Source organism: Ammospiza nelsoni, chromosome 6 (genome assembly GCF_027579445.1).
Source record: "Ammospiza nelsoni isolate bAmmNel1 chromosome 6, bAmmNel1.pri, whole genome shotgun sequence".
Classification (NCBI taxonomy): domain Eukaryota; kingdom Metazoa; phylum Chordata; class Aves; order Passeriformes; family Passerellidae; genus Ammospiza; species Ammospiza nelsoni.
In genome coordinates, this window is record NC_080638.1 from 9,770,782 (window position 1) to 9,795,358 (window position 24,577).

A 24,577-nucleotide genomic window follows, 5' to 3' on the forward strand; every position below is an offset into this window, starting at 1 on the left:
AAGATGGCAGTGATGATGCCCAAGTATGATTGGTGTTTCTGAGAAGGTTCAGTCTAAGCAGACCAAGAATAAAGAAACAGGCACAGAGAGATAATAAAGTGAATCATGCATTACGTGAATAACAGGAATTAGGTCCTCTGAGTACAACTACCCTGCTGTGCTTTTATTTCCCTACAGCTTTTGCTGTACTTTTGGGATTCCTTGGAGAATCAAGACCTGGGAACTCCCATGGACCAGCACTTTGAGGAGAGCATAAGAATCTTGAGTAGCCTGAGTACAAAAAAGGCCAGGTTTCTTACAGTTTCATTCTGAATACTGACCATATTTTATACCCAATTCCTACAGATTTGATTACTTTTATTCGGCCCATTTATACTGTAAAACAGCTCCTCTATTGATTTATTTCAGCCCATTTATACTGTAAAGCAGCTCCTTCATGTGCATTGGTTTCTGGAACCTGGGTGTTCCCAAAGCACAGCTCATCTTATGTGACAGAAGTCATAAATGACAGAAGTCATTTTAACACCCTTGGTTACAGGTCTTACAACTGGTGAGTCAAGCCTACAGCTTGCCTTGGCTTCAGAAATGCTCCTGGGCTTTCAAGACCAACCCTCAATCATCAGCTGCTGTCAATAACAGAAGAAACATCTTTTTCCATGCAGGGTGATTCAGGGTCCTCCCCTGTGGTAGAGCTCTACAATGAGGGTAAAATTCATGTCCTTGAACAACTCCCCATCTCCTGGTGATCTCCCAACAGCTGGAGACCATCCTAAATGTCACAGCCCTCCAGAAAAAGTTCAGGGAGCATGTCTGGGATGTTGATCTTCCTCTAATTTATATGCAGAGCTCTGAGTGTCTTTGTGCACATGTTGGTGGGGAGGGTGTGTTATGAAACACACTCCACTGTTCCCACTTCTCCTGCTGGCAAGGAGAGGAGGGAGCAGGCGCATGGCAGTCCTGTTGTTCAACACTGCTGAAGGCATCTGGGTGAAGTAGTAGTAAATGGGGTACAGAAATCCATGGAAAAGTGTTGGAACCCTGGAAAATGAGAATTTCAGACTTTCTGTGCTAAGAGGAACTGACCCCCAAGGGAACACTGCATTTGACCTGAAGCTGTGGGGAAGGCTTCCAAAGTAGAATGACAGAACTGGGATTGTAGATGTGCAGTTTGAAGAGAAATGTGTGATATCACATGGTGGAAAACTTACAGTTTAAGGGTTTAGAATATAGTAATACATATAAAGCAAGATGAAGGTTTTAGGGCAGAGGCTGGTCCTGCTTCACCTTCATCTTCATGGGTTTGAGTGGTTTTGTGTAATTGGATAAAAAGTCCACATTGCAGGACACAGGTGGTTCGTTACTGGGTCAAAAGTAAAAATAATTTAGGTGTCATTTTTTTAATTGGACAGTTTATCCTTAAAATACCTTGTAGAGAGAGAGATGGGGCTCCATTTTTAGTTTGTTAGAGTGAAGTGCTGTAGAACTCAGGGTTCATGAGACTGTAACATAGATGAGAACTAACAAACCTCTGAGTCCAAACAAGAAATACAGTCTTGTGCATTTAATCCTGACCTTGGAAGAAATAAAAAGAAAGAAAAGAATTGGCAGAAAAACTCTATTTCTACCTCGGAGTCTGCCCCGATGAATCCTGCTCGTGCCACTGACTCACACGCCCAGGCAGAGGCTCTGCAGTCAGAAAATGAGAAAGAAGAGACCTCAGAAGGAAATGTCAGGGTAGTCATTTTCTCACAGGACTCTTCCTGGCAGCTGGGGCTGGTGGCTCTGGGACAACACGTTGGAGTTTTGCAGGGGGATTCCTGCGGAACGGAAACGTCCTCACAAGGATCATTCCCCTGGCTGTGCTCAGTCCTGTGGGAAACTCTTACCCTATGACGAGTTCTTCTAAACTAGATGGGATTTATATTTATTCTTAAGTTGTCTTTTATTTTTGGCAACTCCCCCACTGCTGGCTTGACATCTCAGAAACGAGACCCTTCAGATTCTCAGAAGCCAGAAATGCCGCTGACAAAACTAATTCAGAGCTGTCCTCATCAGCTCTACTCCCTTTTCTTTCCATTCACTTATTCCCTCCTCTGCTAATTCTGGAACAGTTTTGGTGCACATTAAAAGTAATTAAGACCATGTTGCTGGACATACATAATCCAAATTAAGAGAAGAAAAGAAAAGACCTATCTGCTCAATCTGATTCTACTTCTAGTTCATGAGGTTTGGATTTTGCATGGTAAGACTTAGAGACAAGTGCTGGACAAACCTTGTAAAACAACCAAAATTAGGGGCCATAATTCTGAATGAATTTTGGGTTTTTGGGGGGCATCTTAGATTTGTATCTAGAAGATTTTATTCACTCCCCTAAATTTCAGTCATAATTTATCTCAGCTATGGTTGTAATGGCTCATGGGGCATTGAGTTGTTTGTTATAGGCTTCTCTTATATGTTTCTCTTTTTTTTTCCCTTCCCCTGCAGGTGCTGCAATCTCAGTCTGAGACCTACGAATGAGCCTGGATTCATTTCTAATTGCACAGCTTCATGAGAAAGAAGAGACTTGCCAGCTTGCCCAGCATCTCCAGTGATATTTCTTACTCTCATTAATCCCTGGAACTCTATTAATGTGATGTGTACTCATGCACGAGACCATTCTGCTCATTATGTGCAGCATATGGAGAGATTTTACATCAATATTTTCATTTTTCTGACTGTTCCCTTTTGGCAGGAACAACAAAGGGTAAAATCTGCCTCTCCTATATGGAGTGATTCCACACACTGACACTTTTCCAGACATTCCAAACAGAAGCACAACCGAATATTTTGCTGTATTGAGTTCTCTAGTTTCCACCCAAGGGTGAGAATTTGGTGACTGCAGGTGTTAAAATCCCCACCAGACTCTTTAGTTGCATTCAGTACCAGCTAGAGAAAAATTAAAGGACTCTTTTAAAATATGAAGTTTAATTCTATCCAGAGTGATAAAGAGTGCGTTAGGAGCTCAGAATTTGGAGTTCAAATTTATTCCAGTGGTGGTCTGGATTTTTATGCCAGAGATGTGTTTTCTCATGCCTGTGAGTAGAACAATTAAAACAAGTTAAAATCATTGAACTCTCTTTCCTACTGCAGTTGAACTTGGAAAAACAATGCACAGTTTTGAATTTTTAAAGAGTTAAAGATTATTTCTGTTTAAATTTTAAAGTTGTTGGATGGGGTTTTTTTGTAACAATATTTAATTACTTGCCTGGTCTTGTCAGGCACTTACAGAGCCATGTAATGTCTAGTATTAAAAACCTCTTGGTAGATTTGATCCCATACCCCCCAAAAACATCCAAAAGTGAGAGTTTTAAGGGAAAAGACAGCCTTTCACTTGGTCAGAGCTTGCCAGAATGTCTCTGTTTGGGGTGATCCCAGACCATCTGTGAGGGGAAACAAAGGGAGTAAATTCCAGTGCCTTTCTGCAGGGGTCTGAAAACTGTGAATTTTCTCCTTTTACAGTGAATTTATACAGGCAGACCCTCCAGCCTTGTTTTGTGCTGTGACAATGCAGTTGGATTGTCCCAGCCCCTGTGCTGTAACAGAGGCGCAGCGCGTTCTGCCTCGGACGGAGCCTGGGTGGGCAGAGGCTCTTTGGGCCAATCATCTCTCCTCCATCTCCCACAAGCCTTTTGTCTGTGAAAACATTCACATCTGAAACATTCAGGACAGTCTCATCCAAAGACATTCCTGCTTTTTGATAATTGAGCACCTCTTGGAAGCAGAACCCAGCTCGAGGGCAAGCAGTGGCACAGTGGAGTGAGGACAACTCCTTCCTCCTGAATAAATGCCATTAATGTGTGGGACAGTGAGGCGGTGATTCATGACTGTGGGCAAGCACAAAGCGTTTCAATGCTAAGTTTAGGCTAAGATTGCAACAGATAACCAACCTGGAAGATGGGATGCAGAGCAATGTGGGAATTCTGACACCACAGACTAGACTTCCAGTCACTGGATATTGCATAACCTGAGATAAACAGAAATCTTTGTTGTGAAGATTAAAAAAAACCTCCTCAGGATGGAATGCTTGTTGAACATAATGCTGCCTAATTTTGACTCTGTCAGCTGTCAAATTCATCTCCTCATTTAAAAGAAAAAAATGTTAAATAAACCAAAGTTTATGAAACATATGTTTGCATTTAAAACTGTTTTGCTGTTCACTCTGAGAGGACTTTGGAGACATGGCCTGTGTTATAATACCACTTCCATTAAACATTGGAAGCTCAACTTTTCTTACAAAAAAATTCACACAAACATTCTGCTCTTAATCCAAACAGAGGGGTTATGAACTGAACCTTCAAACAGAAACTTTCAATATTTGGCTTCTCAGCTCAGTAGCACCAATCTGGGATGCCAACCAGCATGCCCTGTCATTAATAATTGTTAAAAAAGGTCCTAAAGGCAGAATACCCAGTGCATATAGCTTGTCTGCTTTTTTAACCAAATAAGGGAACAGGGCATTTCACTGTTTATAATAGCAACATGAAATACGATGTTTCAAACTGTTAAAGAAAACACTTTTAAACTTTTCCTGCCCATTTCCAAGTTTCTTCAGCTTCTAAAAAAAATAAATTTAAAAAAAATAACAAAACTGGCTACAACCCTCTGGCAGATTTATAGAAACCTCAGTTTTTCACTTTTCAAAACATTTTAACAAAGCTCCAGAGATGAACAACATATCACCCAAGTTCTGGCAGCTATGCCAGGATTGTACACACAGTTCCCAAAGAGTAAACACACAAAAATCAATTCCAGGCAATGACAGAAAGCGGAACTAATTAAAGACTCCAAAGCAAAACAGATCATTTTCTAAGACAAACATGTCAATATTTATCACACAAGTAAAGCTGGTCCTACAGTCAGTCTGGTGGTATTTATAAACATACAGCTGGCACAATAACATCTTGGTAATTATCAAATGAATGTTAATAAAATACACATAAATACTTAAACCCTACACTAGGCAACTCTTAAACTGCTGCTTTAGCCTCTTACCAAAACTTAAACTTTAGATTGTCTGACAGCATCCTGAAGTTTTTTAATGATTTGTTACTATCCCCTCTTACCATTAAAACTCTTGACTTAGCCAGAGTTCCTTTTGATCACCCCAGTGCAAGGAGGCAGATTCAAGCCACAAAATCCTCATCACACAGTGAAAGGAGGCAGATTCAAACCACAAAATCGTCATCACACATCTCTCTTCCCACGTTTTCATCCCCCTGCGAGCCCAGGAGCTGCTGAGCAGAGCTCCCCTGGGCTCTCCTGCTGGTGGTGCCATTCCTGCCCTGTGCTGGCCACCCCTCCATCCTGCTGGAGGCTCTCTTGGCACCAGAGCCAGGCCACAGCAGCTGAAATACATAAAATACAGGGGTTTATTCCCTGCTTCCAGTCTGGGTTATGATTGAACTGGGACTTTGGGTCAGCAGGTGCTCACTGCCCAGAAGCGAGGGCAATGCTGTGCAGGTAGGAGGAAAGGATGTTTTCCTCCACCCTGACCAAAACCAAGAGAGCTATCAGCATTTCTCCAGCTTTGCAGGGCTCAGTGTGATGGTGGTACAGCTCTGCCAGATGAGGTTTTTCTCATCAGCTGAGTGTTTGATGTTCAAATCAGCCATGCACCCCCAGAGTGCTGAAACCGCTGCTGCACCTCCCTTTTTCTCAGCCAGGTTCCTTTAAGGCAAGGAGTGTGTGTTTATCAGGGCTTGGTGCTGTTTCTAGCACAGGGTGCCACTGAAGCAGAGCCACCTGAGCAGGAGGCAGCTCTTCCTTCCCTCTGTCACTGGAAATGGTCTGTGTGCTGGTGCCAGGTGGGAGGAGGAGGGGAGAAGGGATGGACGTCGGAATGGGGATGAGTTTCATGAGCTCTGTGCACCTCTCCACCCAGGTTAGCTGCACTTCCATCTCCCTGGTGGGTATTATTCTCCAGTATGCCCAAGATTTCTACCTCCTTCTTCGTTTTGCATGCATCAAATGCATTCAGGAAGCACCAATTCCTTTTAAAGGACAGCTCCAAAGCTGATGGATGGGAGCCAGCTTTGCAGATCAAAGTTCCTTTTGCTCCTCAATACAAACAGAGTATTGCAAAATGAAGGGGAAATCTGCAGCACACCTGCACAGCACAGAAAAGAAACAGCACCATGGCTCAAAAGCTTTACTTTTCAGCTTGAGTTTTGCAGTTTGGAGAGGCTAAGGCACAATTTCTTCCTATTTTTTTTAATATTATCTTGGGTGGAAATTTAAATGTAACAGCAAGAAAGCCAGGTTGTATTCATCATTTGACTTTATTTCTACTTGGTTGGTTAGTAAGAGAATTTCCTGTCTGCAGGAAAGGTTTGTGCTTTGGAAAGAACTATTTATTTCAGCTTGATTGAAACACTATATGCTGGATTTGACAGAGTGAATGAAATAAAGTTCAGGAAGTTTTCATTGCTGCCTGAAAGGAAATTTTATCAAACCTGACATTCATGCTGTTAGAAGTTTCAGTACTCACAAAGGGCCATGTTTTAACTTTTCCGACTGATTCCAGTTCAGGCTGTAGTGCCACATCCAGCAGCATGGTTATTTATGATTTTATAAGGAATTATTAGCCTTTTTCTGAGCTGCCTCCTGCTCTGGGACATCACTAAAATGTGTGTTGTCATTGAGAGATTGTTTGAGGAACTGGCTCAACTGAACAAAACCTCAAATCTATCTTCCTTCCTTCCTTCCTTCCTTCCTTCCTTCCTTCCTTCCTTCCTTCCTTCCTTCCTTCCTTCCTTCCTTCCTTCCTTCCTTCCTTCCTTCCTTCCTTCCTTCCTTCCTTCCTTCCTTCCTTCCTTCCTTCCTTCCTTCCTTCCTTCCTTCCTTCCTTCCTTCCTTCCTTCCTTCCTTCCTTCCTTCCTTCCTTCCTTCCTTCCTTCCTTCCTTCCTTCCTTCCTTCCTTCCTTCCTTCCTTCCTTCCTTCCTTCCTTCCTTCCTTCCTTCCTTCCTTCCTTCCTTCCTTCCTTCCTTCCTTCCTTCCTTCCTCCTTCCTTCCTTCTTCCTTCCTTCCTTCCCTTCCTCATTCAGTAAGTTATCTGGGTTGTTCCTCAAGGGCTTCCAGAACCACAGTTCAGAGGAGGGAGTGAGTGCAGCAATAAATGGCTCAGCATGTACAGGGAGAGGGAGGGATTGAGCCAGAGCTGGCACCAGAAGTTGTTCCTGTGGAGCCATAATCTCTGTCTGATTTCATTATCAAGTATGGACTACCTTGTTTCATTAAATCAGTGATCCCAAATGTCCAGAGAGGGAGATAAAGTAAGTATATATCAGTATATATACAGCTCTGCTTTGACTTAAGGTTATATTAAGTATTCTGGGTGGATAAGAAACAGACATTTGGTGGGAAGACTAAAAATCAGTTTGGGTAATGCCAGAGGCTGCTCTGGTGTCCTTGGAGAGCTTCCCTGGGGCTGTGCCTGGTTTGGATACTCTTCAGGCAGGGATGCTGAAGTCATGGTTAACGTAAGGCACCAAGCAGAGGCATCTCAGCACTTTTGGGCAAATACCTGCAACTAAAAGAGGCAACAAATGAAAAGAAGGCAAAAAGAATAAAACACATTTATGTGAGGGGAAAAAGAGAAGACAAACCCAAACACAACTGCAGGAATAATGACTCCCAGTAAGTCAGCAAAGCACACTGAAGACCTGAACAAAAGCATCAGGTGATGGTGCTGAGTTTCAGTGAGGGAGCTGATTGCTGAATATCCCAGCAGTGTCAGACAGGAGCAGCTCTGCCTGAAGAGAAGTTGTGCAGCTCAGCACAAGCGAAACTCCTGCTCTGGAACATGCAGGGATTAATTCTGCAACCAACACACACACACACAGAGAAATGCTTGGGGCATAATGCAAGCAGAACCTCTAGTATTTTTGTAATTGAGCAAAAAGAGAGAAAAATTTGGATTAGGCAACCATTGGACACTCCTAAACTCGCCTGCTCCTCACCTCTACTCCATCCCAACACTGAATGAAAAACCCCTCACACACTTACAGACTTCATTAAGTCCCAGACTCCCCTGATTCCAAGGGCTGGAAGTGCAGTGGAAGCCCTGATGCCAAGGTTGGACAATCCAGGCTTTGGTACCAAGTTTGCAGAAGTGATGGGGTTTGTCAGAGCTGGGTCTGCTGTCAGTAATGCACAAGGGAAACATTTATTTACACATTTATGTGAATACAGCACAGTCAAGTTCACTGACTCATTTTCACAAGAAAGGTAATGGTGGGTAAAGGATTCATGTCTTATGATCCCTTCTCCTGTGTTTTATCCATAAATCCATTTTTGAGACAGGAGATCCTGCTGTGTTTGTGATGAATATCATCATGTCTTCAACATATATATATATATATATATAATATATATTTATATTTATATCTATTTATATAGTTATATATTTGTAATTTTAAATATATATTTTGTATATATATTTACAAAGCCCAAAGAGGTTTCTCATTTTGGAAACCACTGATAAACAGTTTTACCTCCAATAAGCAGGTTAACAAACACAGCAGCGAACAGGCAGTTCATAACCTAGATGAACACAGAGAATGGGAAAAGCAGCCCTGTGCAGGTCCAAACACAGGCAGTTATCAGGAAGATCTCAACCATGAGATCTCTGTCACTGCAGAACCATTTTCCCAAGCAGAATTACAGGAGCTTGAAACCTTCATACCTGGACCATCATCTCATGGATGGAATAATCCACCTCTGTATGCTCTGACTACACAGAAAAGGCATTTTAACTCCATGCAGGGCTCACCTGGGATTTTAAATGAGTTAAAACAGTTTAACACTCACAAAAAAAAAAAAAAAAAAATCCTCCTTGTGATTGCTACCTGCTGACTTAAGGAATCCAATCACTAAATGAGCTCTCAGTGAGGGATGTCTTCCTCAAGACCTCATGTTGACCTGGAAAGTGTTAATTCCTTTGAAAACTCGTTGTACCAATGTTTGTTTAGGCTGGGAAGAGGTGGATAATTACATTGAGAGTTAGGAGGACATCAAAAAATCCAGGGAGAACAAGAGTTCACCTCAGAAAGCAGGAAACTCCTCAGGAGGAAACCTTCAGTATCTGAAGCTTTCGAGGAGAAAAAAAGGAAAAGTTAGGAAGAAAAACACTCTGCCAAAGCCATTCCCTGAAGCCCAGAGGAGCCTTGCTTTCATTCAGTGCTCTTAATGGTGGCATTCCTTGGAATTCTGCTCCCCTTTCTGAGCAGCAGTGGGAGGAGGAGCAGCAGAGATGTGTCACCCAGCGAACCCCGCAGCTTGCGTGGGGCTGGAGCAGCCCAGCAGAGCCACAGAGGGGACGGAGCAGGGCTCAGGTGGCCCTTTCCTCACAGCACAGCTTTGCTATCAGGGTTTGCACCGTGCTGGGGCTCCTGCTCTCCCCCTGCGCTGGGAAAATCCCCTTGGTTTTGCTGTGCAGACACCCAGATTTTAATACGGGATCATGATCCATTCAGAACTTTCATATCTTAGTCTAAATGTCAAAACTCCCTTTCTAGTCAGCTTAATCATTGATTGAAAAAGGGCTGGAAATTTTAGTAACACAAGCATAACTGATGTTTCTAGAGCAAAAAAAGAATCAAAAAATCAAACAGTCCTTTGTCTCAACTTTGTATTTTAGGGGCTATTTGGCATCTTTTAGCTTCCTTTACAAATGAATTCCTCCTTTATAAGACCATGGATACAGGATTCCTCCTTCCCCAAGAACCACGTGTGGTGGGAAATAGTCCAGATGCTAGCTAGTAAAAGAAATGAGGCAGTAAGAGATGCGCATGGCAGGGATTACTTTCCCAGTCCTTTCAGATGAAGGGATGATAAAACATTGATAAAACATTGCATTGCTTTCCTTTCTTTTTCCTTCAAAATCTGTCTCACTTGACAAGGCTATCAAAAGTTATAACAAGTTGGTTTGTTGGGTTTTTTTGTTTTGTTTTGGGTTTTTTTTTTCTGATTTATTGTATGGGAAACGTTTTTATCTTGTTCCTCTGGCTTTTTGGTGCCCCCTCGTGTTTAAAAGAATGTGATAAATATCAATTGCATCTGTGTGTCTTTTAAGATGCAGGATTCATGGAGAACTTAAATAATACTGCCCGAGAAAGGTGTGAGAATTAGGGCATAGGGAAAAAAAGATACTTTAAAAGCTTTTTTCCAGAATTGAAAACAGAGTTTTATCTTGTAATTTTTCAGGATTGTTGTTACATATGTCCAGGTGTTCTCAAAGCCACTGATAAATTAAAGTTACTTATAAGTTTGTAAAAAGTGCATTTTTTAAAGTATTTTAAAATATTCAGAAAGAACACTGAGATTTCTTCTCTTTATTCTGTTCAGGTTTATTGTCCATATTCAATCACAAAATAATACTCTTTGTGATCTGATGATGAAAGATATCTGAGGACTTGTTTTCAGGTAAAAATATTTTAAGGTGTGTGAATTGTTGGGTGTGCAGGCTTTACGTGGGAAGAAGGAGAGAATGAGCCACTGGAAATTCTCCTGTGTCACTGGTCCCTTTCAGACCTTCTGCCAAGTCCCTCACCTCATAACTGCTGATACCCTCATCCTCAGGGTATGTGCTGGCATCTTCCCAGAGGAATTCAACCTGCTGCTAAGATAAAAGAATTTGTATATATTAAAAAAAAAATTAAATAAAAATATATGTGTGTGTGTATGTGTGTGTATGTATATATGAAGTATATATATAAAAAATAAATATAACAGTATATATATATGTGTATATATATGTATTTATATATATAAATATATATATATAAGAACTTGGTTTTTATCATTGGAATAGCTGATAACATAGGCCATAGAAATATTACATCTGTTGAAAACCCTGTGTTTTGAGAGGGAGCATTCAAGAGCTGCTCTTGAAAAGAAATTGCCAGAATCAGCAGAAATTTGTGTGCATTTTGGTGTCTGTTTCTCACCTTGAGCTACATAAATGATGCACACAGAACTTCCTGAACCCACTCAAATCCAGTTTTCATCTGTGGGCTGCGGTGGTGGGAGTTCACCTCTGAGACAGAAAACTCCTCCCTGCGACTCCTGGATCGCAGTCCTGACAGAAATAGCAGTGGAACACCCTTTCTTCTCTTCTTGACAGTCTGGAGGGGAGCTACCAAAACATTCTCCCATGACAGATTCACTCCTGAGCGGTGCAATTAAAAAGATTTATTGGGATTCCATGGAGAAGGTGGCACTAGAGCTGAAGGAACGGCCTGGATGTCACAGGAGCCAAGGGCTCTTCAGAGGGGGTTTGACTTTGGGTAAGTCACACTGAATAAGACACAAACTTTTTTATCATATTTTTCACACAAACTTTTTTATTACATTTTTTTATCCCTTCTTGTCCAGCCCTCCCCTCTTATTACTAAACCTAGCCCAGGGCTCTGGGCTTTTGTGTCACCTTGGTTTTGTCAGCCCCTCTGGCTTTGTTTGCCTTCCCACCCTGATTTTTCCTGGAGCTGTTGGGATCACACAGGAGCCAGTGCTGGCTGCTTGCTTTTCAAACTCCAGTGTTTGCTGCAAGTGCTGCATTTTTATGGCACCTTTGTGTACAGTAACAAATGGCCTGGCTTTGTTAATCCTGATTACCCATCTGGATATAGACAGGCTACTTATATTTAGAGATATAATGCAGGAAGGTATGCAGGGCTCAGCCTCACCAGGAAACAATCACTGCTGCATTATTTTATTTATATGGATCCAAAGCACAGTATAAAAAGGTCTATATTCTTTCCTGGAACCATTTGATATTCAAACACGTGCATGTGAGGACACAGCCATACCTGATCACCTCACCAGGACTCAGCTGCTGCAGGTGATGCTCTCTCTTGCTAAGATCAGTCTCAGGGGTGTGATTTCATATTGAAACATCCTTCAATTTTGTCTCTGCTTTTTCTTTTCAATACCTGTCCTGCAGAAACACAGAGGTCTGAGGCTGAAAAAATGAACACAGCTGCTCCTTTAACCAGCTCACCATTCTCACAGTTTCTCAAGCAGGCCATAGGTATCTCTGCTTTGGAAAACATTGGTGAATGTCTCTGAACCTGCCTCTGACTCAGCCCTGGGCTGGATTCTCAGCTCATTGTCCTCTTGTTTCCAGGGAGTCTTCACTGAGATCCTGACTCAGTTCATGATTCAGGTGTTTAGACCACAAACACCTTGGAGATTAACTGTGGATATTTAAAAAAAAAACAAACAATGAAACACACAAAAAGATGTAACCCACAGTTGCAACTGAATATATGAAAGTAACAAACTTAAACCTACATTTCAGTGACAGTCTTAGGTGGAATTTCATTGGTGATGTCTCAGGGACAGGCCTTACAATATTTGTAGACAATTGCTTTATGCAGACCACCAAGAGCTGCACTGAGTAATTCAAATCAGACAAAGCAGATATATGAGTGAAATATTATCCAAATACTAGAGCAACAGGTTCTTTGTAGTTATACGACAATCTGGTGCTGTTGTAGCTTCAGGTCTGCACTCATTTACAGAAGCACAAATTTGCTGCTTTTTGTGACATTTTCAGGAAAGGGAGATCCGTCTGAGCTCCTGGCTCTGAGGAGGTGGAACGGACAAGGAGCAAAACCCCATGGGCTGTGTCTCTGGGGGTGATCTCTGCCATCCTGGTGAGCAGATGGCCTCATGGATGGGCTGAAGAACCAGCACCTCCTTTGGCAAGTGCTGTCAAAACTCTGAGCTTTAGAGAGTCTCTAATCTCCACTGGATAGCAAATCTTGGGCAGGTTTAGTGGATATCTGCTGATAAGGAAGGAGAATATGAAATATTTAGTTCCTGGCATGTGAAAGCCATCTCTGCTGATGGCAAAACTCCCTTCACAGTTAATGAAGTGTTAAAACCTTGTCTCTCCGTGGGCTGCAGTGCGTGCTTGATGCTGAATCTGCTGCAGAATTACTGCAGCACATGGGGCTGCAGCCTCCCAGCACCCAAGCCACTTAAAGTATTAACCTGACTCACCGTCAGTCCCTCTTTGTATTTTACAACAAAAGGATTTGCTGCCTCAATTACAAATGGTGAAACCATTGCAGGCTCAAAATGAAGTTGCAGTAAACACCTGGACTAAATGTGCATTGAGGGAGATGATGCCTCCTATAAATGCAAAGAGTGGCAGGTGGAGTCACAAGTAAATGCTTCACCCTTTCTTCCTCCTTGTGATTCAAGTGGCTAAAGCTCTAAAGCTCTACAGGTAACTTCTGCTAAGTGGTTTTGTATATTTTTTTTTTTACTTTCATTGCTGAAGACCAAAGACACAGAAGTAGGTTGTAGCATGCTGGAAGATGGAAACACTTGTGGGCTGATTTTTGCTTTTGACTATACAACCTAAGAAAACAACAAAACAAAACAAAACAAACAAACAAACGCACAAAAAGGGAAGGGAAGGGAAGGGAAGGGAAGGGAAGGGAAGGGAAGGGAAGGGAAGGGAAGGGAAGGGAAGGGAAGGGAAGGGAAGGGAAGGGAAGGGAAGGGAAGGGAAGGGAAGGGAAGGGAAGGGAAGGGAAGGGAAGGGAAGGGAAGGGAAGGGGAAAGGAAAAGGAAAGGGAAACGGAAAAGGAAACGGAAAAGGAAAAGGAAAAGGAAAAGGAAAAGGAAAAGGAAAAGGAAAAGGAAGGAAAGGAGAAAAGATTAAGAACTATTCTGATTTTTTCTCTCATGGTTACCTGAAGATTCAGTTTGAGAAGGGAATCAATTTGTGCTGCTGTTAGTCACAAAGATCAAAGAGCAGGGAACACACACTGCTGTGTCTGATGGAAATGACCACGGACCAATTGCCTTGCCTATAGCAAGAAGTGCTTGGGATTAGGGAAAAATTTTCTCAGTGCATGGATAATTTTAAGCACAGCAACAGAATCCCACAGGAGGTGGAGATGGATGATGGCGATCTCACCCAAAGGAAACTCCCATCAGTTTGGCTCGGGTTCAATCAGCTTTGGGACTGAGAGGGCGGCTCGGTCCCGTGGCAGAGGGTCTAAAGGAGCCGGGAACGGGCCCCGTTTCCCCGCTGGCCGGCGCAGCTGGGGCTCGGCTGTCAGACTTTCCTTCCCCAGCAGCCGTGACTCAGCCGGGCTGGGTCAGAGCCGCTTCCCAGCTCGCAGCATCTCCCAAAGCCATCCCAGAGCCGCCGGGCTCTCGGCTGCGCTCCCCTCATCTGCAAATGCACAGGCAAGAGTGGGAGGTGCCTCCAGCTACGTGTGCAAAACGACGCTCGGAAAGTTCGGCAGCGCTGATGGGAAAACCCGCGGTGTTTCCCAGATTCGTGGCTGACAGCAGCTGGTGAAAGCATTTAGCAGGGACCCAAGGAAGGGAATAGTCCTGCTCCTCCTGGACATTACGTTTTACAAGCAGCAACATGTTTCCCACTGAGCTTTGCAAAATGTTAAATCATACGAAAAAAAGAATTTTTTAGAAACAGCAGAGACTGCTCACAGAAGTCACAGACCTAAATAAGTTCACAACAAACAGAATCGTCTGTGCTTTAGGTACTTGAGCTCTACATAAATGCTGAGTGCTATAGAGCCAAAAGAACTTGCCATAATCTGAGGTCCACCTCACACTGTCTGTCAGGGGTAAGCAGCATGGAAGGATTAGAAACAGAACATCCCCACAAATGTCTCTCCAACCATCAGAGCTTTGAGACCATATTAAGCTGAAAATTACAGCCAGACTCCTTTGTACAGTAGATGTCTTCAGAGCATTTTTTGGTAAATATTTCTCATCCTTTTTCAAAAAAAAAAATAAAAAAAGCTTTTGGCTTAACTTGTATCTCATGACAATGCAACAGTGTTCTGTATTCTGTGTACAGTTTTGTTCTATTCGCTAGTATATAGTAATTTACTTAATAATCCTATGGTTTCAGTGCATTACATGGCAAAAACACTCATCCTATTTATTTAATCTTGCCACCTGCTAATTCCTCTGGGCATGCCTTAGCTTCCATACCGTGACTTATCACTCACTCTCTGTTTACCTTTCCTGCGTTGCCTGCGGTTTTAGGGCTCCCTGGAACCTGATTCTATACAACAAATCCTCTTTAATTTCTGCCTGTGAGGCCAGGGCAGGCAGGGAGCATGCTGTGTGCGGCAGGGAAGGTGAGGGGCAGGGGCTGTGCTGCTGTCACAGCCAGGGCTTGTTTCACCATCATGTGATTGTGTTCACGCTGCTCCCTGTGCCTGCCAGGGATTTGGGCTCTTATCTCTGGCTGCCCCAGCTGAGAGCAGAGCTGCACTGGATCCCTGCCTGCTCAAAAGTGTAAAAGACTTCAGAAAAATAGTAAAATAGTCCAGAAGCAACTCCAAGGCAGAGGGGTGGGAGGTTGGTTTGCCATTTGGGCTGGTGGGGCAGGTGCCACACACAGGCATTTCCCCAGAGCACACAGAGCCTCCCCTCCAGAGCACAGGAGCCCAGAGCTGCATTATTGTTGTTCAGAAGGCACACAATCCATCTCACAGACTGTAAATATTTCCAGCAGGAGCACTGGCTGTGGGTGTGGGTGCCAAGGCCCGCTGTCGCCTTCCTCGCTGCTGGGAGAGCATTTTTGTTTTATTGTGCAGACAGAGGGTTCTCCATCCCCTCGCCATCCCTCTCACAAGTATGTGTTGAGATGGCATGCTGGGTTTATCACAGGCTGAGGAAGAAAACTGGAGCTGGAGCCTCTGCTTCCTGTCATCCCAGCAGCCTATTTTAGCTCGTGGGGCTCTTGAGAAGACAAATCCTCTGCGCCTGTTGGAGCCTGAGCAGTCCCACAGAGCAGCTCTGTCGCCTCAGGTGAGTGGTCCAGCCCTTGTTAGCCAAATCACAAAGCCCTTGTGTCCATGCAGAGGAGGGAATATTGACAGGAAGGGTCAGGGGAATATTGGCAGGTAAAAGGAATGGTGTGGGGAAGCAGCAGAGGGAGATGGAGCTCAGGCAGGCTCCGTCCAGACTCATGGTTTCCCTGTTATCTTTACAGCAGTTCCCAACAACGGGCTCCTCCAGAGAAGTTAAAGGATCTGCCAGAGCTCATCTAGGGCTCTGGGATGGGAATCTGTTGTCCTGCCTCTCAGCACTACAGGGTGGAGCACAGGTTCCACACTGCGCTGAGATTTTTCCATTTCCACTCAAATCTGGGCAATGTCAGCCCAGGACCTTACAAAAAAATACCAGGTAATTAATGTATTTTAATTTTCAGGACACTAAGATAAATTATTGCTCATTAAGACTTAAACACCTCAAATGAGGCAGTAATGTCAGCTTTTTTTTTTTTTTTCAGGTGTGAAGCTGGAATACACACCTGAAAACACATTTTAATTCTCAAAATCTGACTTATCAGACAAAAACTTCCTAAAACCTGCTACAAAATGATGTCATCAATCAGCTGATCCACTTCTGGCTGGGCTTTGAGTAGGGAAAGCCTACTTTGCACCAGGAAAGGTGGCACTTCAATGATGAAGGCCCTGTGCATGCATCCAGGCTGAATTCCCACCCCAGCTCTATCCAGCAGACGCTCACGGAGCTTGTGGTCATGATGAGATGGGATGCTGGAATCCAGCATGATTCCCAGATCTCTCTTTGTGTCTCACATTTGTAAAACAAATATATGTGTTGGTCCCGTGCCCACATTTGGGTCTGTGGCAGATCTCCATCCAAAATAAATTAGTTACAGGCAGAGGGAAAAGAGCACGTTCCCAAGTGCCTTTGATCTGGGGGTTAAGTGAGCTGCTGAGTGAGGCTTCGGTGCAACACAATCTGCTCACCCCTTCCCCTGCCAAAATTAAACCCACTGATGTGCACTTCAAAAATAGTCCCACCCAAACTGTCCCAAAACCAGCCCAAAAGTTAAAATGGAGGAAAAAAGATAGCAGATGTAGCCTGAAACCATCCTGACTCAGGGCCTCTAGGGCTCATATTCCATGAAGGGAAACTCCATATGCATGGATTCCCTTGTTCATGGATTTACCAGAGTTTTCCACACTGTTCAGGTATTTACCACACTGTGTTTTCTGCCTCTGCTGTCAAACCCCCAGCCAACTCAGGAAAGGTGTTTTTACAGTTTTCCAAATAAACAGCCCCACAGAGATACCCAAGCCATAACCCGCTGCGTTTTCAGTAGCAAAGGGGCATTCAGAGTGGAATTAGAACCATGATGTGTAGCTTAGGGGTGAGTGCCACCAGCAAGATGCCACCTTGCAATTTCCCTGGATGCCAGGGGAGCAGGAAGGGCCTGGGCACAGCAGGAGCACGGCAGTGAGAGGAACTTGCAATGTGGGACACTTGGGGGCTGCCTGCCAGGAGTTGGGAAGCCTGCTGAGCCTCTTTGCTGCTCACAGAGCCCTTGCACACTCCTGGCTTTGCATTTTTGAGGGTTAAGTGCTGGTCTGAGATTACAAATAAAATTAAAAAAAAAAAAAGAAAAGAGAGAGAAAGCAGTCAGAGAATGGTGCAGATAAATCTGTGTGAGGTTTGCCTGAGTGGGTTTCTGCAGCACAGCACGGGCTCAGGCTGTAACTTTGGAGACAACCAGGGAATCCCTGTGGGGTGCTGAAAATGGGAATAGCCTGAAATCCTACTCAAACCCCTGTATAAACACTGCAGCCACCCAGCGGGAGGTGTAAAAAGTGAGTGCCAGCTATTTTATGCCTCACATTTCTAGATAAAAAGTTTACAACATTTGTTCTTTGAGGGCCCGAGCTTGTTGGTGTCTAGGGCTACACTCAGAGCATCCCTCCTGGACCAGACCTGGGAGAAGCAGCTTTCCCGGGGGTCGGGACGGAGAACTTTAACCCCGCTCTCCCAGCTGGCAATCTCGTCACCTTTCCCACCGCGGCTGTGACAAACACGGGCAGCGTCCAGCCCGCACTTTGTGCAAGAGAAGAGCGAACCCGGGGCTTCAACAGCAGACCCGGCCTCGCTTTTCCTTTTCACCGCGGCAAAAACGGGAAAGTGCGGGGAAAATAAAGAGAAACCCAGGCCGAGGAAGCGGCGCGGGGGTTCCTCGGTGCGGGGCGCGCTGACCTTTCCGCGCTGTCCCCGCCCGCAGCTGCCGCCGTCGCTCCGGCGCCGCCGCCCCGCGCCCAAGGTCAGCCCCGCCGCCGCCGCCGCCGCCGCCGCAGGTACGCGCGGGGATTGCGCGGGGATTGCGCGGGGATTGCGCGGGGATTGCGCGGGGGCGGCCGGGCGGGGAGCGCCGCGGCGTCACCGGCAGGGAAGGGAAGGGAAGGGAAGGGAAGGGAAGGGAAGGGAAGGGAAGGGAAGGGAAGGGAAGGGAAGGGAAGGGAAGGGAAAGGAGAAGAGAGGGAGGGGAGGGCAGGGCGGAGGGAGGAGGGCCGGCTCCCCGCGGAGGGCCGCGCTCCGGCGGGCCCGGCGCTCGTATTTAAAGTGTGCCCGGGGGCGGCGGGGCGCTGCGCGGAGCCGCTCCCGGAGCAGCCAGGGGGGAACGGGGAGGGAGGAGGAGGAGGAGGAGGAGGAGCGGCGGGGAGGAGGGATCCTGGCAAGTTCACTTTGGTACCAAGTGGCAGGCGGGCTGCGGAGCTCGGACGGGCGATGGAGAAGGATGAGATCCACCTGCGCAGGCTGCCGGCCGCCGCGCCCTGGGGACCGCGTAAGTCTCGGCCGCCGCTGCGCTGGGGAAGGCGCGGGATGGGGGCGCGCTCCTGCCCGGCCGGGGACGGGCTCAGCGCCCCGGCCGCCCCGATAAGGGATTTATTATTAGCGTTTCATCGACTATATTTAAAAATCCCGAAATAATCGCCGCGGAGTAGCGGTGAAATGAAATAGCTCGTCTCCCACCTCCCGCTTTCCCCCCGCCCGCCCCCCGAAGCGTAAAGCGGTGTAAAGTCCTTTTAACCTATATTAATATCATAATTAAAAGCTCGTCTAACGGCGGGAAGCCAATCTAATTATGAAAAATTGCCGGAGTACGAAGTATATGTGACAAATCCTTGAGTTGATGATTGCTGTTAATTCACACCGTGCTGCGGAAGACGAGCTAAAAAAAAAAACAAAAAAAAAAACAAAACCAACTTGCTAAATGAAATGGATCTGTCTGAGATTGTCAGTAATGTTTTTACAGAACTGACTAAATCATGTAGCTCGCTATCATTAACTAATGTGCTCAGCAAAATAAATTATCTATATTGGAAGGGGAAAATACATTCCTTGGCTGAGAAGTTGCAGAATGTTTGGAGCCAAAGAGCAGATCGTTTAAATCGTAGGGGGTGGGAATTTCCTTGGCTTCCCTCTAGAAATAAATCACGGCTGGGTGTCTGTGTGCATGCATGTGCACCCACACGCGCATTTATATAAAATCTCTGTATAGAAAACCTCCTGCACACGCACTGGGACACAAATTTTGCAACCACTATTTACTGCGCGCATTTTTCCTACCAGCTTGGAGACAATAAAACCAGAACCGAGATGCTAACCAGGAACGTGCTGGAACACTTCTGATTATCCGGCTGAATTGTATACAAATGAAGTAAATTTAGCATGGCACCATTTATAAATTCCATGCTTTACAATCAAAATTCCAAATCTAGCTGTTTGCAGCTAAGAATAGTGCGGGGAGCCCTTTTCTTTACTCCCACTTTTTGGATTCCCACGAAAACTGTTATCCTAGAGCCTGCTCATTAAATAGCCAAATATTTCACTGGAGTTCAGCCCATTTGTAGAAGAAATGCTGTTTACTCATCAAATCTGGGCCAGAATTTAAACTTTTTTCTTTGATGTCTGGCAGAAATTTAAACTTTTTTCTTTAATGTCTGGCAGAAAACAGGTGGGATTTATATGTGAGGAGCAGGGGACAGGGTTTCTGCATGACACTGTTTGTCCCACCTTAACTTTTTCCTGGAAGTAAGGAGCTCCATCTTTGCGCAACAGCAGTGGAAGGCAGGCAGATCATGGGAAGCTGAAGCGTTGTGGCAGTACATAACAGAGATATCAGTAAGAGGACTAAATGATAAAATGGTACTGGGAACTACCATTACTCATGGGGCAGGTGGCAATTTATCACAAGGTAATCACAGTGGTAGGGTGGTGAGAGTCCTGAGAAATCCTTTGAGTGACTTGCTATCTTTGAGAAGCACAGTTTTTTACAGTGACATTATTTAATTTACTTAATCACCCCTTAGCAGCATGAACAGGTTCATTGATGAGTTCAAGGAGCAGTGTTGTTCTCGGCAGTGTGTGTTTGTATTTCTGTTGATAACTTACCCAAAAGAGCTTGTTTGTAAAAGCTGTTTCTCAAACAAAGCTCCTGTCTATTGACATGGCAGCATTTGTGGCACAAATTCACTTTGGAACTTGCTGGAGAGACATGTGAAGACCCATCCTTGAAGTTTTTGCACTCAAAAAAATCCTCCTGCAGACAGCAAAGGAAACTTGCTTGTTGCAAGGAGTTAGGAAAAAGTTGGGCACAGTGAAGGGATGATGGAAGACAGGAAAGCCAAAGGGAAGCTCTGCTCCCCTGGGCTCTGGGTCGATACTATCTGTTGCCCGAATCCAAAGTACTGTTTCAGTTATCACTACCAAGGAGAAAAATGAGCTCAGCACATTATTTTTGGCCCTGTCGGTGGCATGAAAGGACAGGTGTCCCGAGATACATCTGTGCCCTGAGGAGCCACAGCTGATGCCTGCCAGCTTATTATGGTGCCCACTCCTTCTCTGTGCATGGGGGAATTAATGAGTGCATCTGGTGAGGGTCACCACTGGGCTGGGCTCTGGGGCAAGGCAGGGCTGTGTTGGCTCCTTAAAGGACGATGGTGATATCCTGTCACTGCACAGAAAAACTTGGAGGCTCCAGGACAAGTGCTTGGGACTAAGCCCAGCTTTAGAAGTCAAGTCTTTACCCCTTAACCTTTCAGCAGTCAAAAATCCCCTGAGCAAACATCTGCCCCCTTTGAAAACAACTTTAAATGCTGTCAGACGAGTGCCCCCAAAAGTGAAATGTTTCTTCCTCTCTTCTCTGAAAGACCTTGATCAGCCCAGAGCTGGGAGTTCTGGTGTGCACAGCCCCGCTTCCCCTGGTAGCGCTGCAGCTCTTTCCATTAACGGTGAAAATGATGGAGCATATTAAGCTAATAATTAATCAGAGATGACAAGGGACTAATAACTGTATTGATTTAATTAGGACTTCGTTTCCAGCTCTGTAACTTGCAGTCATGCACATCATTAACTTAATATTTTAATTTGTCGTAATAACTTATTAATTCCTGGGGTGAGCGCGCGCACGGCCAGGGCAGCGGCTCTGGCTTGGTGCAGGCATGTGCCAGGGGAAGCATTCCCTGTCCTGCCCCAGGCTGGCAGCCCCTGGGAGCTCTGACAGGGCACCAGGGTGTGGGGAATGGGGCACGGTGGAGCCAGGTGTGGTGGATGTGCTGGCAGGAGGGTGGGGAGCTCTGGGGCCACATGCTGAGGCCGCACGCGTGTGTGATGTGAAATATGGGGGAGAGCACTGTGCCAAAACAGAAGGCTGGCAGCAGAGTAACCCTGGGAAGCAGCAGTGTCTGTTGGCATGGGGAAGGGAAAAATGTCCCTTCTGACTCGAATTGCACCCTTTGGGTTCTGGCAGTTTTGAGGAAAGGAAACGCTTGGGGATGTGCTGTGGTTGGAAAATAAGGCTCACTTTTAATTAGGGTCACTTTGGGCAGAGGAAGAAAGGAAGGGGCTGTGATAGGCATGAAAAGCTTGAGGATTTTACTGTGTGAAAGGCTGATGAAAGCCAGGTTTGGCCCCACTCCCGTTTTATTGGGGATACTTGGCACTAACTGGGCCTGGTTTGGCATCTTACACAGCTGGGTCCTGGGTGAGATCCCCTGGGATCTCAGCCCTGAGCAGAAACCTCTCCAGCAGGAAGGAGCTGTTCTCACCAAGGTCATAGTGCTGAATTGCTGCTTGTATCACACTGTACAGCAAGGTCTGTGGCTCCTGGGGAAAGAGACACAGGGCTCAGCAGCCTGCTCCCTCGTCCAGGTACTCGGGAGTCTCTGCCCTGTGCCTTTGGAAGGCTGATTCCTCTGCTAATATCCTCGTTTGCCACAGAGGGCAGTCAGCACAGGGATGAGATCTGGGAAGCCTCTCCAAAGTCCTTAGCAGTGTCCTCAAGCAACATGGTTGGGAATTGGAGGTATCCACACTAACAAAACTTGCATTTCATGTAGAATTGTTGGGTCACGGCGTAGGTGCGCCACTGGTTCAGTGAGCTCCAGGAATGGAAGTCACCACTCTCCTTATTTCTTGTGAGTGTTTTCAGGGATTCTGACAAAGCCCTTCTGCTCACAGCCTCGCATTTTATTACACAAAAGCCAAGTCAGCAGAGTGGGATGAAAGAGCTGTGTGTGATTTCTGAGACTGCAGAAGGTGTTCAGCTGGCATGGTGTTATTCACCTCCCCGACCTCACCCATGTTTGCAGCCAAGCTGGAGATCAGGACAAGACTTGTGGTTCTGTCACAGATACAAATCCCAAGGGGAGGGGGCTTTACAAATGACAAATTTTCAGGGGTTGGCAGCTTTGCTGGGGCCCTGTCACGGGGTTATTTTCAGTGGTGCTAAGTCATCTTGTGCCAGCTGCTAGATGTGAGCAATGCCACTAACACTGCGCCACTTTGTTCTGGTGCTTTGAGAAGAGCACAGAGATAGTGGTGTCTCCATTGTTCCTGCGAGGTAATTTATGGTCAGTGTGGGCCTTTTAGCAACAACCACAATGTCTGTGAGGCTCGGGATGTGCAGGAAGCAGAGCTCCTCTGCTGGCCTGCTTTAGTCACCAGGCTGCGTCCTGGGCGAGCCCGCATGCCCTCGGGAAAATAGACTCTTGTTTATTTGGTTTAGCCTTTGATTTGTATCCCTCATCCCTCTATTTCTGAAAGTAGTACTACATCCTGGTGGGAGGGCCAGCCCTTCTCCCTGCCCCCTAACCTCCCTGCATCCTCCAGCCTTTCTCTGCAGCAGCTGAACCGTGTCCTGCTCCGTCCTCACCTCGCCTTTGTTCCGTGCCCTTTGTGCTGCTCCGTGCGCTCCATGTTCCAGCTTCCTTTGCTCTTTCCAGTGCCTTGTCCCTGCTCTCCTCTGTGGCTGGCCCACATGCCAGTGTTTGCTGTCTTCTTCTGACTCCCACAGAGTCACATTTTTTGGACCTTCTGCTGGCAGTCCGTCCTTCCAGCCATTAGAGAAACTCTTTCCAGATTTGAACTGATGGAAAGATAGCAGTAACACTAGACCCGGTGCCATTCCTCTTTAATATCTTTGCCTGCTTACCTTATCTACATATCTGATTTATTCTTGGCAGCTCTCTATCTGTGCAAGGACCTGGATGTACATTCTGGTTCCTATCAGTGGTATATTAATAATGTATACAATTACTGAGATGGCCTTCCAGACTGCAGCTCTGAAAGGCAGAACCTTTTCTTTTTTCAAACTGACACAAGCATCTATGACTTTTTCCACAAAACCCTAAGTGCTCTGAGGGAGTTTTAAAACCTGAACTCTGTTATGAAAACCCTAAGTGGTTAGCAGGCATTAACTGCTCTTTTCATATCCTATAAATTTTTGGACTTCTATTGTGACATTAGTGGTACACAACAATCTGAGTTATGTATTCCTGGCTCCCTGTCCTGCTGGTTTACCTCTCCCTCTATTTGTATCCTGATGAGTGCAGACTAAAACAAGAAAAATCTCTTGTTTTCTAAATGTTTTCTAAACATGTTGCAAAATATTTGGTGCCCCTTGTACATCTTCACTGACGTCAGCTGATATCCTGCTTGCAGAACAAGCTTGCAATGTGCAATAGGGATCTGTGTGTTGATAAGTAAGGTTTACTAAGAGAAAATGTGCCAGGGAGAGAGAAATACATTTCACAGCATTCAATTAGTGAAAAAAGGGAAAAGTCTAGCTACTAAATTACATTTTCAGTGCAGATTCAGGACACACTGTTAAAAATTGAATAGAAAAAGTGAGCAGATAGTGACTTCAGTGGCATCATGGAGGTAAAATAATGAACTCTGAATACATTTTAAAACTCTACTTTTCAACATGATACTGTAGGAGTTCTATAATTTTTCTTTAGAAGTGGAAAGGGAGCCAAAGTGGAAGTTTCAGGACTAAACATCATTCAAAGTTGTAGGGTTTTTACTACTTTGAAGTAGGGGTGGTTAAAGACACTTGTCCAGAGCAGCTCTAACAGTCAGAGAAAAACCTCCTGAGTATTTGTGTCTGACCATTTGCACTTTGGCATCTTGGCTGCCCACGCACCACACGACATGTCAGTGAGCGTGCCTTGCAATTCTTCCCGGATTTTGGAAGGCAAAGATTCAAAATATGGTGTGACTTTATGATTGTGGTATGACTGCCCAGAAGAAAAATAACTTCTGCAGGCCACAAGAGATGGAAGCTTTTATGCAAATCCCGTTAAATTCAGCCATGAGTGCGGCACGGCGCTGTTGGCCCCAAAAGGTTTTCCACTGCTGGATTGGTGCTGTTTTGGCAAACCTGCAAGAGGAGGGGAAGCAAGGGGTGTGTGGGTG

General features: G+C 45.3%; 1 protein-coding gene across 1 annotated transcript in view; it reads left to right on the plus strand.

The window, feature by feature from the left end:
- Positions 1–18,559: 18,559 nt before the first annotated feature.
- Positions 18,560–24,577, plus strand: part of ANO1 (anoctamin 1) — a 71,413-nt gene continuing 65,395 nt past the window's right edge. The window contains exon 1 of the mRNA XM_059474406.1: positions 18,560–18,662. Within this exon, the coding sequence (XP_059330389.1) occupies positions 18,605–18,662 (58 nt within the window). The 5' untranslated portion in view covers positions 18,560–18,604. The remainder of the gene's footprint in view (positions 18,663–24,577) is intronic.